This window comes from Rattus rattus, chromosome 9, assembly GCF_011064425.1.
Source record: "Rattus rattus isolate New Zealand chromosome 9, Rrattus_CSIRO_v1, whole genome shotgun sequence".
In the NCBI taxonomy this organism is placed as follows: domain Eukaryota; kingdom Metazoa; phylum Chordata; class Mammalia; order Rodentia; family Muridae; genus Rattus; species Rattus rattus.
The window spans coordinates 1,260,573-1,274,446 of NC_046162.1; the positions used below are offsets into that span (position 1 = coordinate 1,260,573).

Below are 13,874 nucleotides of genomic sequence, written 5' to 3' on the forward strand. Positions count from 1 at the left end.
CTGCCATTGGCCTTTTTGTGATGTTTATCTGTATTCCAGTGAAGGAACCCCTGCTGAGCCAGTCGCACTGTCAGAGGAAGGAGGAGGTCGAGACAATGGGTAGGAAATCCGTGGTGGCAGAATTGCCTTCCTGGCCCTGCACAGGGAGGTTGAATCCTGCTGAAGAGAGCGGGGATGTGCACGAGGTGGGATGCAATGATCAGATTCGGGGGTTGTGGTTGTTGAATGAGGGGATCAGTGGGTGGGTGGGTAAGTGGAGGTGTATGTGGGTAGATGGATGAATAGGTAAGTGGATGGACAAACCACGAGATGGGAAGGTGGATAACTGGATAGATTGATAAAGAGATGGGAGCATAGACATATGGGTTGACAGGCGAGTAGGTGATATTAGGATGAGTGCGTGGATGAGTGGATGAGTGAATGAACCTATCGATGAGTGTACAAATAGTTACGAGGGTGGGCATACCAGTGAGCACAGAGATGTCTGAATGAAGGGGGCGGGGAGACCAGCATTCAACTTGTGGTAATTCTTACACAACTGTTACTCATTTAACCGTCTTAAACACCTTGTGGGGGAGGTTGATTGATTCTGATTCTTTTACTGCTGAGAAAGTAAAGACAGCAGAAATAATTTTTGTGGCGAGGTATGAGGTACGCTACTGAAACCCAAATCCCGCCCCTCCTAGCACACCCTGTGCCCAGCCCACCATCCTGAAGGGAATGGCCATTTCTGAAGCTTCCTGCACCATCGCACCAGTGACCTCAGCATCCACATCGTGGAGGGTCTTTGCTTTGCAAGCCTGGAACCAGCCACATACGGTGCCACAGGCACAGCCCACGCGTCCCTGAGATCACCGCTCACCGACTTATTCCAAGTGCCGGGAGGATCTACCGTACCCTCAGCCCTGGGCTACCGCTGGGGAAGCCCCGTTGGCTCCTGGCTTAGTTCCTCATCTCAGCCAACCATTGCCCAATTTGACCTTTGGACCGAAATCATCTTGTGGGTCTTCTGAACATTTGAGTAAATTGTAACTACTTCCTTATCCTTGTTCCAGCCTGACTCTGCAGGGAGCATCTGTGGGTTGTCTGTGTTGGCCGCGAGCTGCCTCCTCTTGTGTAACACGGAACTGGGAAGTTCAGCTAAACCTGTCCAAGAATCAACTTGTCACCAGATCTGTGTCTGAGGGAGGCCACCCAGATCACACGGACAGTGCAGCCAGAGGAGGTGCCTGTGACAAGCCCCTGTGTAGACAAGGATGGGTACAGTCACCAGGGTGCCACAACCTCTGCTCCCTCGGCTCCCATCTACCCCCATCCCAACCCCAGCACCTCCTTGCCTGCTACCATAAACTGGGAGCCAGGTGAGAGGGCATCGTAAGTAGAAATGCCCACCTTGGCACTACCATCCTGGGAGAGAAGCCAGGCTAAGAGATGACTAAGGGGACCCATGTTTGCACAAATTCAAAACCAGGCTGCAAAAACTGTGATGTTTTTCTGGGTTGCTTTCTGCTCCTTCCTGGAGGCTGTTGTTGGGGCAGTGGGGTGGGGTGGAGGAGTCCTTTGAGGAGGGGGGAATCTACCCCTGGGAGACAAAGGTTGGTCTACACATGGAGGTACACAAGCTCCCACAGATGCATGGAGAGACACACACTTAGCCTGAATCGGTGTGTGTGGGGCGTCTCTTAGACCTGGCTGTGAGGTCACCTGAAGAAGGGATAGGGGCTGCTATCTAAGGAGGACTCTCGTTTGGAGACCTCCCAGGGGTTGACTCCTGCAGGACAGTTTGCCGATTGTCATGGGCTAAGCAGGAATGCAGAATTGAAACCAGGTTTAGTGGCACGTCCGTGTGACCTCAGCACTCTGGAGGTGAAAGTGGCGTGCTCTGGAATCAGTCATCAGCAGCTACACAGTAAGCCAGGTCCAGGCCAGGCAACATCAGATCCTACTTAGAAAACAAATCGTGAAACAAAACTGGATGGAAAAACTGGGACTTTTTTATTTATTTATTTATTTTATTTATATGTTATTACACTGTAGTTCTCTTCAGAAGAGAGCATCCCATTACAGATGGTTGTGAGCCACCATGTGGTTGCTGGGAATTGAACTCAGGACCTCTGGAAGAGCAGTCAGTGCTCTTAACCTCTGAGCCATCTCTCCAGCCCAAACTGGGGCTTTTTTTGTTTGCTCCACTCCACTGTCCTCTGCTGACTTCGGAGAAGTAGTTACCCTGAGGCATGAGGAGACAATGTATTAGCAAAATACTTGACCTTGGACATCAAGAGAAAATGAGAGACAAGGTGGGCTCTGAAAGGCAAATTATTTCAGCAGACTCCAGTTCTGGATTCTGAAAGAACAAATGGGGTAGAGCAGAATGCAGGAGGGGGGGAGGCACAGAGAAGAATTATGTAAGGAGCGGGGACCATGGGAACAGAGCAAAGGATTCCACAGCACCCAGAATGATCGACATTTCTTCCCAGACATAACAAAGAGGGTCAAGGGTGCCTCTCCTCTGAAAGGGCAGAGGGTCCAGGGCTGACAGGTCTCTTGTCCACAGGTCCTCTCTCTCTGCCCTGGGCAGTCAGCAATAGATTTGGGTGTGATGTGCGTGTGTGTGTGTGTGTGTGTGTGTGTGTGTGTGTGTGTGTGTGTGTGTGTGTGTGTGTGTGTGTGTGTGTGTGTGCGTGCATGTGTGTGTATGTATGTATGTATGTATATATGTATGTATGTGTTGCAGTAAATATTTTTTAAAAATACCTAAAGCTTTAATCCCACACTAGCAACGGCACTGTTGGGACACATGGCACTGCGGGGTGTCTTTGTCTCGGTGGCTCCGTGCTGACCCCAAGTACTCATGGACCCAGGCGGTCCACAAGCCGCTCCAGCGTGGCATCTTGCCACACTGGTCTCTAGTGTTAGTTCTAGCACTGGAGGGCCATATGGAACTAACCATAATTTATCTCGGGTTAGTATCTCTCCTGGCAGCTCTCTGGTTCCAGCTGCCTGGTAAAATCAGGGCTCTAGAAGTCCAGCATGGGGCGGCCTATCATGGCTCCCAGCCACGGACTCTGCCCACACTCCCGCAACCGCCCCCTGGTAGTTAAGGTAAAATCTCCCAACCACCCAGTGAAATCAGGACTCGATAAGCTGTAATTTATCAATCAGATTTATATGATAAATTCTCAATCCACAATACATCCACACAATAAACTCACAACCAAGTGATAAGGATGTAAACTGCCCACCTAGATAAGATAAATTGACCTATAGAAATCCATCCCTTAAGAAATACACATGGGGTGGGGGATTTAGCTCAGTGGTAGAGCGCTTGCCTAGCAAGTGCAAGGCCCTGGGTTCGGTCCCCAGTTCCAAAAAAAAAAGAAAGAAAAGAAATACACATAACTACCTAGGACCATTTAAGACCACCCTGATCTGGGTCATCCTTCTCCATCTCCGTCTTGATTTTCTCACTTTCCCTTCTCTCTCCCCTTACTAAAACTTTGTCCCCGCCTTACATTTTTACTGTCTAATCATGGCCTTGACCTAACTTGTGCCAGCCCTCGCCTGCATATGGATATCAACCCATACTTCACCCTTTCTGTCTAATTAAAAAAAAACATTTTTTCCCAATTATTTGTCTAGTAAAACTATTACCATTCTGTAATTTATAAAGTATAAAATGTATCTAACACCCAGTCCAACATTTTATCAGTTAAACAGAACATTTAGTTATCCATTCCAGCTTAAGAAAGTCTTAAAATCCATGTTGTGCCTTGGCTAGCTTGTGTACTACCTGATAACGATCTAATTAAATATGTATTCTCAAAGTTAAACAGCCTGGGTAGGCTATGAGACTATAATCAGTCTCCAACCCTATTAAAAATCTGAGAGTGACCAATATTATCAGAAAATATAGGAAGCCTAACACGGCTTCCGGAACTGAGGCAGGTTGAAGAGACAGCTGTCTGCCGGCACAGTCCCCTATTGGAAACATAGAAGACCCCCAGTCTTCAGCCTTCTGACCAGGAATCTCACAGACCTTAGTAAACGGGAATAAGGATTAGCTCATTCTGTCTCTGCAGAACCAAGCTGTCCTAACCTGTAACCGTGTCCTCTCTAGGACAGTGCAGATCTGTAGAAGAAAAAGGCAATTTCTCCCCAGTGGCCACCGAACCACAGTGGACCTCACCTGGACCTAGAGATGCTCAGCTGCTTTCTTGAGTCCACAAACGGGGAGCTGTCGGCATGAGCTGTGTCTCAGCAAGTGAGTAAATAGCATTAAATGTCACGTTTTGCGGATTTCTGACATTTTTGAAAACCCTCTAACTGTAAGTAATCTGGACTGTTGTCCGTTAACTATCTTAATAAATTATCTCGAAAGCACTCTAACAATAAACTTAGGCCCATGATAGCAATAAACTTTGCTATCTGGCCCTTAACTCACATGTTTAATCATCTCAGATTAGTTTTCTAATAGCAGTAAAGGGCTGGGTATAAGCCTTGTATACTTAAATGTGTGGTATAGGCAAAATGCCTATATATGAGAGTAACAATAATAATTTTAATTTTAAATCAATAAGAAATACATATCAGGGGCTGGAGAGATGGCTCAGTGGTCAAGAGCACTGACTGCTCTTCCAGAGGACCTGAGTTCAAATCCCAGCAACCACATGGAGGCTCACAACCATCTTCTGGTGTGTCTGAAGACAGCTACAGTGTATTCATATAAATAAAATAAATAAATGATTTTTAAGAAAAAATACATATCAAAGAAAATCTAAACTTGTATCAAATAAATTCTGTACCAATGTGAAAGATCATAACTCTGGCTTAGTAACAAATACAAGGATTTTTACCAAATGAGATTATGGCTGTATAGTCAATTCTAGCTAATTCCTCCCTGTTAAATCATGACCATTTCTAAATTCTCTAGAAAGACAACCTTAGAATAACCACTTTAAGCCTCCCAAAGTTTAGGGAATTGGGCGACGACTCTTAAATAACTTCTTCATGCTGTACGTGGGCGTTGAAATATCCTTGGGGTTAGGGGGGGTAAGGAAAATGGGGGAGTTGGTGTAGTCTGATGTCTGTCTGGACTGGACCTGGCTGAAAGTCCCTGAGATCAGGAATCCAAGCAGCCCAGTTCAGCATTCTGAGAGTGAGCCTCACCAGGATGGACATTCCGCCATATATAAATCTCAAAACAAAACTTTAGTACCATCAAGATATCTTTTTGTTTGATTCTCTTGAGTCTAGTTGAGGTCCACCCTTATCAAATCCAATCAGTATAACTCTGGAAGGTGTCCAGAGCCTGATCACGCCTTTTAAAAACACAAAGACAAAATCTTTCTCCCAAAATAGCATGTGCTTTAGGTTGTAACCGGAAAAGTTTGTATCTTGCACTCTCTCCCAGAGAAAGAATATAACCACAGGACTCAGAATCACACCCATTATGGAAATTAAAACAATTTAGGAAACTGAAGTAAACTAAACAAATTTGCTCAGGCCTGTTAGGCCTTTTTAATTTGTCATGTCAGGAAATCAACTCAAAATTTCAGTGGAGCCCACATTAAGAGAATATGGGCCTCCTGCTGTGGTAAATATCAAAACTAACCACAAACACTCGCTAGCCAGCATCAATGAGCCATATGACATTAGCGGGTGATTCATAAAACAATTTAATCACACTTTTATTAATAACAATAGGAAGTGAGCAACTTGTCAAACTAAGGTTTTAGCCCAAAATACATCTGTCTGTTAAGCTCTCTACCTGGAGCATCAGACTTTTATTTATTAATAACTTCTATAATCTATGTCTGTTTCACTCTCCCTGGTGTTCAGACTTCTCTTTTATAACAACTTTTATAATTGGCAAATATCACCACTCTCTACTTGGAGTCAGTGACTGACAGGCAGCTTGTCTAACCAGGATTTCAACTCAAATCTCCCCGGGAGCCCATGTTAAAGAATATGGGTATCCTGAAAAGACTTAATAAAGTATTATATCTTTATACCAACTTTAAAACAAATAAAGCAGGCTGGAGAGATGGCTCAGTGGTTAAGAGCACTGACTGCTCTTCCAGAGGTCCTGAGTTTAATTCCCAGCAACCACATGGTGGCTCACAACCATCTGTAATGAGATCTGATGCCCTCTTCTGGTGTGTTTCAAGACAGCTTCAGTGTACTTCTATATAATAAATAAATAAATCTTTAAAAAAATAAAACAAATAAACCAAACCTAAATTAAATCATTTTCCAAACAGCCTTTGTTAAGGAAGCAGGCAGCTTCTAATCTCTGTGTCCAGGGCAGCCTTCACTTTTCACAGCAGGGGACCTAGAGCCTCCAAGCAAACTGTCTTTGTGTTTCAGCACCACACACACACACACACACACACACACACACACATGCTTGTGACATCACGTGACTCAACATGGCGCTGGCTCTTTCTCACTCAGAAAATAAAACTCAAATCTTAGCATTTAGGCTGATAAACTTAAATTTTTAGTAGATTCTTGCCTAACACATTGGTTTGCCACCTGTATATAGACATCAACCTACATGTGTGCATGTGTATGTGTGTCTGTGTATGCATGCATGTGTGTGTCTGTGTGTATGTACCTGAGTGTATGTATGTTTGTGTATGTATATGTGTATGTATATGTGTGTGTATGTATGTGTGTATATAAGTGTGTGTATGTATGTGTGTGTATGTATGTGTGTATGTGTGTATATGTATGTGTATATGTGTATATGTGTGCATGTATATGTGTGTATGTATGTGTATGTATGTGTGTATGTATGTGTGTGTACATGAGTATGTGTATGTGTGTATGTATGTGTGTATGTATGTGTGCATGTATATGTGTATGTATGTGTGTATGTATATGTGTGTGTATGTATGTGTGTATGTATGTGTGTGTGTGTATGTGTGTGTGTATGTACATGAGTATGTGTATGTGTGTATGTGTGTATATATGTGTGTGTATGTACATGAGTATGTGTATGTATGTGCGTGTATGTATGTGTGCATGTATACGTGTGTGTATGTATGTGTGTATGTATGTGTGCATGTATATGTGTGTGTATGTATGTGTGTATGTATGTGTGTATGTATGTGTGTGTATGTACATGAGTATGTGTATGTGTATATGTGTGTATGTATGTGTGTGCATGTGTGTATGTACATGAGTATGTATATGTGTGTATGTGTGTGTATGTATGTGTGTGTATGTACATGAGTATGTGTATGTGCATATGTGTGTGTGTGTGTATATGTACATGAGTGTGTGTGTGTATGTGTGCATATGTGTGTGTGTGTGTGTGTGTGTGTAGGCCAGAAGCCAACCTTGAGTGTTTACCTCGTTTGCTAGCCGTCTTATATTTTGATACAGGGTCCCTCTCTGGCTCGGAGCTCGGCTGGCTGTTCAGAAAGCCCCAGAGCGTCTCAGCTCCTCCTCCTCAGCCCTCAGAGGCTGGTGCTCCCTGCTGCACCTGGTATCTTCACATGGCCGCTAGGATCCAAGCTCGGGTGCCCATGCTAGTGCAGCAAGGACCTTACCAACTAAGCCACTCCCATTCTGCCCCTTGGCTTTGCCAGGCTTCTCTGGCCTCACAGTCCTCTCTAGGGAGCACTCCAGACAGCCACCAGGAGTGAGCAGAGTTTCAGGAAATAGCGCTGACTCTGAGAGGTTTGGATGGTTTTCTCAAAGAGGGTAGTTGTCTCTTCCGCAGCCCCTGCAGCCCAGTCACCTCATCTCACACAGTGGGAGCTTCTCTAAGTTCCCAAGAAAGGCTGAAATTTGCAAAGGTCTCTCTCACCTTCTCAGGCGCCCTCTTGTGCATCTGATAAAATCCAGGTAGAGGGCGCTCACCAACCAAGTAGGTAATGGCACCCACAGCTGTTACACAGCACCTCCAGTCTAGGTTAGGAGTGTGCAGTAGATGTTTTGTGGGTCAAAGCTAGCAAAATGAGGACCATATGGCCTTTAAGTGGCCATGGTAACCACATGCTGGGACTGACTGAGTCAGGATGATTATCAAGCTTTTGAGACACTTTCAAGGAAAAAAAATGGGAATTTTGCTAATAACCATCCAGAAGAAGGACCACAGCAATTCCTACTGTGAAGGCACTGAAGAAATGGGCAAACTGCCTCGGCCTTTGAAAAATATTTCCAAGACGTTATTGTTATTTTAAGACTATGATGTATTGCCTGCATGCATGTAAGTGCACTACATACATGCAGTGCCCATGAAGGCCGGAAGAGGATGCCAGGTCCTCTGAAACCATACCTACAGACCATTGTAAACTACAGTGTGGGTGCTGGCGGGTACTGGGAATTGAACCCTGACCCTGTGGAGGAACAGTCAGTCCAAAAGGAGCCATTGAGCCATCTCTCCAGCCCATGAAGAGATATATATATATTTTTTTTAAACATATGATTGCTTTACCTGCATGCACACCTGAATACCAGAAGAGGGCATCAGATCTCAGTACAGATGGTCCTGAGCCACCATGTGGTTGCTGGGATTTGAACTCAGGACCTCTGGAAGAGCAGTCAGTGCTCTTAACCTCTGAGCCATCTCTCCAGTCCCACGAGGAGCTATGTTTAAATCTACCATAGTGTCCTTTACAATTTGGAGAATAATTTATGGCAGCGATGCTTGCAATTTTAAATGAGTGAGATCGTTAAGTATATAGCAAATCAAAGAATAGAAAGAAAAATAAAGAAATCCTTTTTTAAAAAGGGGATTGAAGAGATACATAAAATAAATAAATAAATCTTTAAAAAAAATCAGCTGGATTCCCAAATGAACTGTCCCTCTGTGGTCAAACTTCCGCTTCTCTTTTCCACGGCGGGTGCTTTTATAGCATGGAATAAGCGCGAGGAGCTTCTGTTGACAATGCTCCACTTTCTAGCAAATCTGAAGGACACCAGGTTTTTACTCCTGCCCTGTCTGCTGTGGTATCTCCCTGTCCTAGAGCAACAGGAGCCAGCCCATTACTAGACAAGGGACCATGAAGGACACTTGGGGGCAAGCATGCTTGGGTCTTAAGTGGATGGGGGCAACCCTATTGCCAGAGCGAGCTACTCAGAGAGCTCAAGCAGCACATGACAGTTTACCAATTAGATGTATGCTACACATGGTTACTTCTGCAAAATACAATGCAACTGAATTGCTTAAAAAAAAATGTGAAAGAAAGGAAGTCCCAGGGTCAGACTGAACAGGTGTAAAGTTACTCTGTCAAAGGATTTCTTTAAAATATGTATCATATTCTGGGGGCTGCAGAGATAGCTCATTGGTTAAGAGCACTGGCTGCTCTTGCACAAGACCCAGTTCAATTCCCAGCACCTATGTGGCAGCTCATAACCATCTATTAATGCTAGTCTGTAACTCTAGGTTCAAGAGATATGCATGAGCACTGCACAAACACCCACCGGGATACAATAAACAAATCTTTATAAAAATTAGTTTATTTTTAATTGTGCGAGTGTTTGCGAATCATGTGTGTATGACCTCAGAGGACCTCGTGCCGCTGTAAGCGCTGGTGCTCTGGAAGTCTCTGAACTGCTAGGCCACCTTTCCGGTTCCATGTCAAAGGAATTCTTTTCTCCCAGAACAATGGTGCGTTATGAGTGAAGAACAGAAGCCAAGTGTGGTGATGCGTGTCTTTAAAAGATACATTTGGGAGGCTGAGGCCAGCATGGGCCATACAGTGAGGCTTCCCTCTAGGCTAGAGCATAGACCATCCATGCCTGTTTAATGGAGATTCTACCCTAGCAGCTAGCTGTGTGACCTTAGGAAGCTCGCATGCCCTCTCTGAGTATCTCTACTTCCCAACTGCAGCACTGTTGTGTGACCAAAAAAAAGAGTTGGTCCAAGTAGAGCTGACACGTACCAGGCCTGTGTTAAGTGACATGTAGGTGGCTGCTTGACTTTGATAGGATGTGTCCCTGTGTTCCGAATTACTATGTCCTTAAGCTCCGTGAGTCACTGCGGCCTCCAAACCTCCCAGGCTGTCACCTGCAAGACCTCCATTCCAGGTTCATTTGCTCAGTGTCTATTTTGAGCTCCTGAGTCTCCAAGCCCAGCAGAAGAGGATCCAGAACTCTAGAGCTCACGATTCACAGGGACTCTGGCAAGGCAAACGCCAGCAACACCAGCAGCAGTATTGGATATGCCCCAGAGGCTCTGGAGCGGCATCCGTAGGCATCAGAGTGGTTCTCCGCCAGGGTTCTCTGAATCCAGTCTACGTAGTCCGGCACCCGAGTATAGACACCAGGCTTGTTTGGCCGAGCACAGCCAATACCCCAGCTGGTGATCCCAACCTGGATCCAAGAACTATTGATGGCACAGACAAGTGGGCCCCCAGAGTCACCCTGAAAGAGAAGGAAGAGGGCCCGGTCAAGAAAAACATTTAAAAACACCCTCTGGCCAGGCCAAAGAGCCTAGGAGAGAACTCCGGTGTTCCTAGATTCCCTGGGACATGGGACATGAATACAGACAGCGTGACAGGAGTGCCAGGGAGACCCAGAGGGCTGTTGTCACCTGGCAGGAGTCTTTCTGGCCTTCTACAAAGCCAGCACAGAGCATGTCTGACTGGATGACTCTCTTCCCTGACAGGCTGGTCTCCCCGATGTGGTACATCCTTTCACAGTCCTCTGAGTCCAAGAGAGGCACAGCTAACTCCTGGAGGACACTCGCCAGCTCTGCACCAGAGAAAAGCCTGGTCTGAGTACAGCCTGAGGCCCATCATGCAGACAACCTGGGTCTCTGTACTGTATGGTTTTGTGTGTCAACTTGACACAAGCTGGAGTTATCACAGAGAAAGGAGCCTCCCTTGAGGAAATGCCTCCATGAGACCCAGCTGTAAGGTATTTTCTCAACTAGTGATCAAGGGGGGAGGACCCAGCACATTGTGGGTGGTGCCGTCCCTGGGCTGGTGGTCCTGGGTTCTATAAGAGAGCAAGCTGAGCAAGCCAGGGGAAGCAAGCCAGTAAGTGTCATCCCTCCATGGCCTCTGCATCAGCTCCTGCTCTCTGACCTGCTTGAGTTCCAGTCCTGACTTCCTCTGGTGATGAACAGCAATGTGGAAGTGTAAGCTGAATAAACCCTTTCCTCTCCAACTTGCTTCTTGGTCATGATGTTCATGCAGAACTAGATTGACTAAGACAGCCTCCTTCTATCTTTCTGTTCTCTAGTCCCTCCCATGTCCTCAAACCAGAAAACAGAGTCAGGGAACAGGGTTCGAGTCCTGTCTGCCCCTGTAAGCTCCCATAATCTCATGGTTGCGGAGCCTCAGCTTACCCGTTTCTGCAGTAGGCAGAAACCTGGACACTGGCTGGGCTCCCCAAATCTACCATGAGTGGGCCCCTTGGCAGCATGTCTCCCAGACAGGTCTTGCCCTGGGCAGGAGTAGGGACTGGGTATGGACATATTCCCTTACCTCTTTCGTGGGTAGCCCCCCAGCCTGTTACCCAGCAGACAGTCCCAGGGGTGAGAGGAGCCTGGGCTTGTGGGAGGCAGACAGGAGAGAACTGAGAGGGCTGCAGAGGAGTGTCCAGCCGCAGCAGAGCAATGTCTCCGCTAGACGCATCTTCCCAGAGGTAGGTGGGATACACAAAGATGTCCCTCACGGCCACTAAGGTTGAGTGGGGTTCCGTAAGAGAAAGTGTCAGTCCTCCAACCTTCACGTGGTAGAAACTGGAGTTCAGAGGCCTAGGAAGAGACAGGCCCAGCCATGGAGGCAGCCGCTGCAGAGTGACAGGGTCAGGAGAACGCAGCCTCTCTCCACCCTACCTCACTAACCTGCGGAAGCAGTGGGCAGCCGTGAGCACCCACACCTCGTGGATGAGGGAGCCCCCGCATATGTGGCCCTCTTTCGCTGTCCTCAGGCTGACTTGCCAAGGCCATCGTCCTTCCGGGGCATCTTGGCCACCCACAATCTTCCCAGCACCTGTGGAGTGGAGTGACCCCACACTGCAGAGGGACCTTCTCAGAAAGTCAGTCCCTCTTGGGTCCCACCGTCTCCATCCACTCCTCTCATCCCCTGCCCTGGACTTTTCCCTGGGAATCTCTGGGCTGTCCGTTACCTGAATGCAATATATCTCCATGTCCTCCTGAAATACAAGAGAAGGTTTCTCAATGGGCTCTGGTTAATGCAGACACTCACAACTGGCCAAAACACTAAGAGCAAGCAACCGGATGCTCAGCCCTAAATGGGACAACCTGTATCTACGTCAACACCCTCCCAAGCTCCAGAGCATCACAGAAGAGGGGGCAGAGAGAATGGACGCCGGAGGATGGGGAGGTGTGCTGCGAAACGCTGTCTTCCAGATATGACGTGGTGGGTGCATCCATGTAACCACTCATAGCTGCTGTAGAAGCCGGCATAAGACCTGTGCAAGGTCAGGGAGTCAATGCTCGCTCCACGGCGGATGGGCAGTGACTCCTCAGACCCAGCCTAGCAGAGGAGTTATTGCAGCTGATGGCTGGTGGGTAACTGAGGGTAATTTTTCTTTGGGGTGTGACCACCGATGGGTTGCCCACACTCCACTGGGTGGTCCACACCCATGTGCGGGTGAACAGCAGTGGCTGGACTCTGGGTTGCAGTAAAAGGAGAAGAGGGAGAGAAAGGGGAGATGACGATGATGTTGGGAGAGTTACGTGTTGGGCAGTCCCAGGGGAGGTGGAGAGAGGGGGCAGGCAATGGATAGGATCAAAATAGATTCTATGCACATGAAATTCTCATAGAATTTAAAAACAAAAACAAGAGAAGGAGCCTGGCGGGGGACATTTCATTCACAGAGTTATTGTCCCCATGGGGCCTGACTCAGGAATGGTGCCCCACTCAGAAAGAACAACCGGCTTCTCTTTGCCCCTCTCCCCTCTTGTCTTTCTCGGAGAATCGATGGACACCAGGGGTTTGGTCTCCTACTCTCGGCCTCCTCCTGGTTCTCTAGGGAGAGTGGCTGAGGGTCATAAGGAAGCAGGAAGATGGAGGAAGGGTGTGGAGGCCATCATGGGGGGAAGGAGTTGGGGAGGAATGAAGATTCAACACTCCTCACCTGTCAGGATCTGCAGCAAGAGAAGAAAGATGCACCTTGCCCAGGACTCCATGGCTCCTCTCTGGTCCACGGCACAGTGGGGTCAGAGTCCCTGAAGCATCTAGGGGAGGATTGCATTTCAGTGTTCAGAGGCAATTAAACTGGAACCCAATTACCCGACAGGACCCGCCCAGTCAGGCTCCTGTTCTGCAGTTCCAGGGATGTCGTTTGGTGAAGGTCAGGAACCAGAGGTGACAGGAGCTGTCTGTCAGTCCGCCTGTGAGGTTAACATAGGGAAGTCTCACCCATTCTTCAGGAAGGTGGGGGCCCCGTTGCTTTACCCACTCTGTCTAGGAGACCCAGGGCTCTACCAAGGAAAATCTGCCCTCCCTGGCCCCACACCAAACTCAGAGATGAGAGAGGAACACCTAAGCCCAGGTTCCCTTATCAATACTGTGGCTCATGGGCCTCTCTTGGCCAACCCTATTTAAGAACTAGGAGCCAATGGGAGTCCTTGTTGATCACTGTGGAAACAAATAGCCAGGGTTTGCCCTCCAGTCCAGGAAGTATCAACTCAGAAACACTCACTGTTTTTTCAGGAAGATATTTCCTTCTGCTACTATGACGACTTCAAATTTCCACTACCATGCAAGGGACAAAAGACAGACTCGGGTCCACCTCCAGTCTTGCTGAGGACACAAGGCCTCAAGCCAGGACTCCAATGAACCCCCTCAGTGGGGTTCGACTACTATCTGTTTCCTGAATCAAAGTTTCTGAAATGAGTCTTCCCTCTGACAGCTACACTGCTCTCCTATAGTGCTGGCCTCTGA

At 47.3% G+C, this 13,874-nt stretch overlaps 1 protein-coding gene across 1 annotated transcript; it reads right to left on the reverse strand.

The window, feature by feature from the left end:
• Window positions 1–9,451: 9,451 nt before the first annotated feature.
• LOC116909938 (serine protease 30) lies at window positions 9,452–13,496 on the reverse strand. Its single transcript, XM_032913712.1, has 7 exons — window positions 13,350–13,496; window positions 13,066–13,165; window positions 12,099–12,117; window positions 11,807–11,992; window positions 11,445–11,716; window positions 10,547–10,707; window positions 9,452–10,377 (listed from the first exon to the last, which is right to left on the reverse strand). Exons 2-7 carry the CDS (start codon window positions 13,115–13,117, stop codon window positions 10,123–10,125), a joined length of 945 nt encoding a protein of 314 aa, XP_032769603.1. The 5' UTR covers window positions 13,118–13,165; window positions 13,350–13,496; the 3' UTR covers window positions 9,452–10,122.
• Window positions 13,497–13,874: the final 378 nt, after the last annotated feature.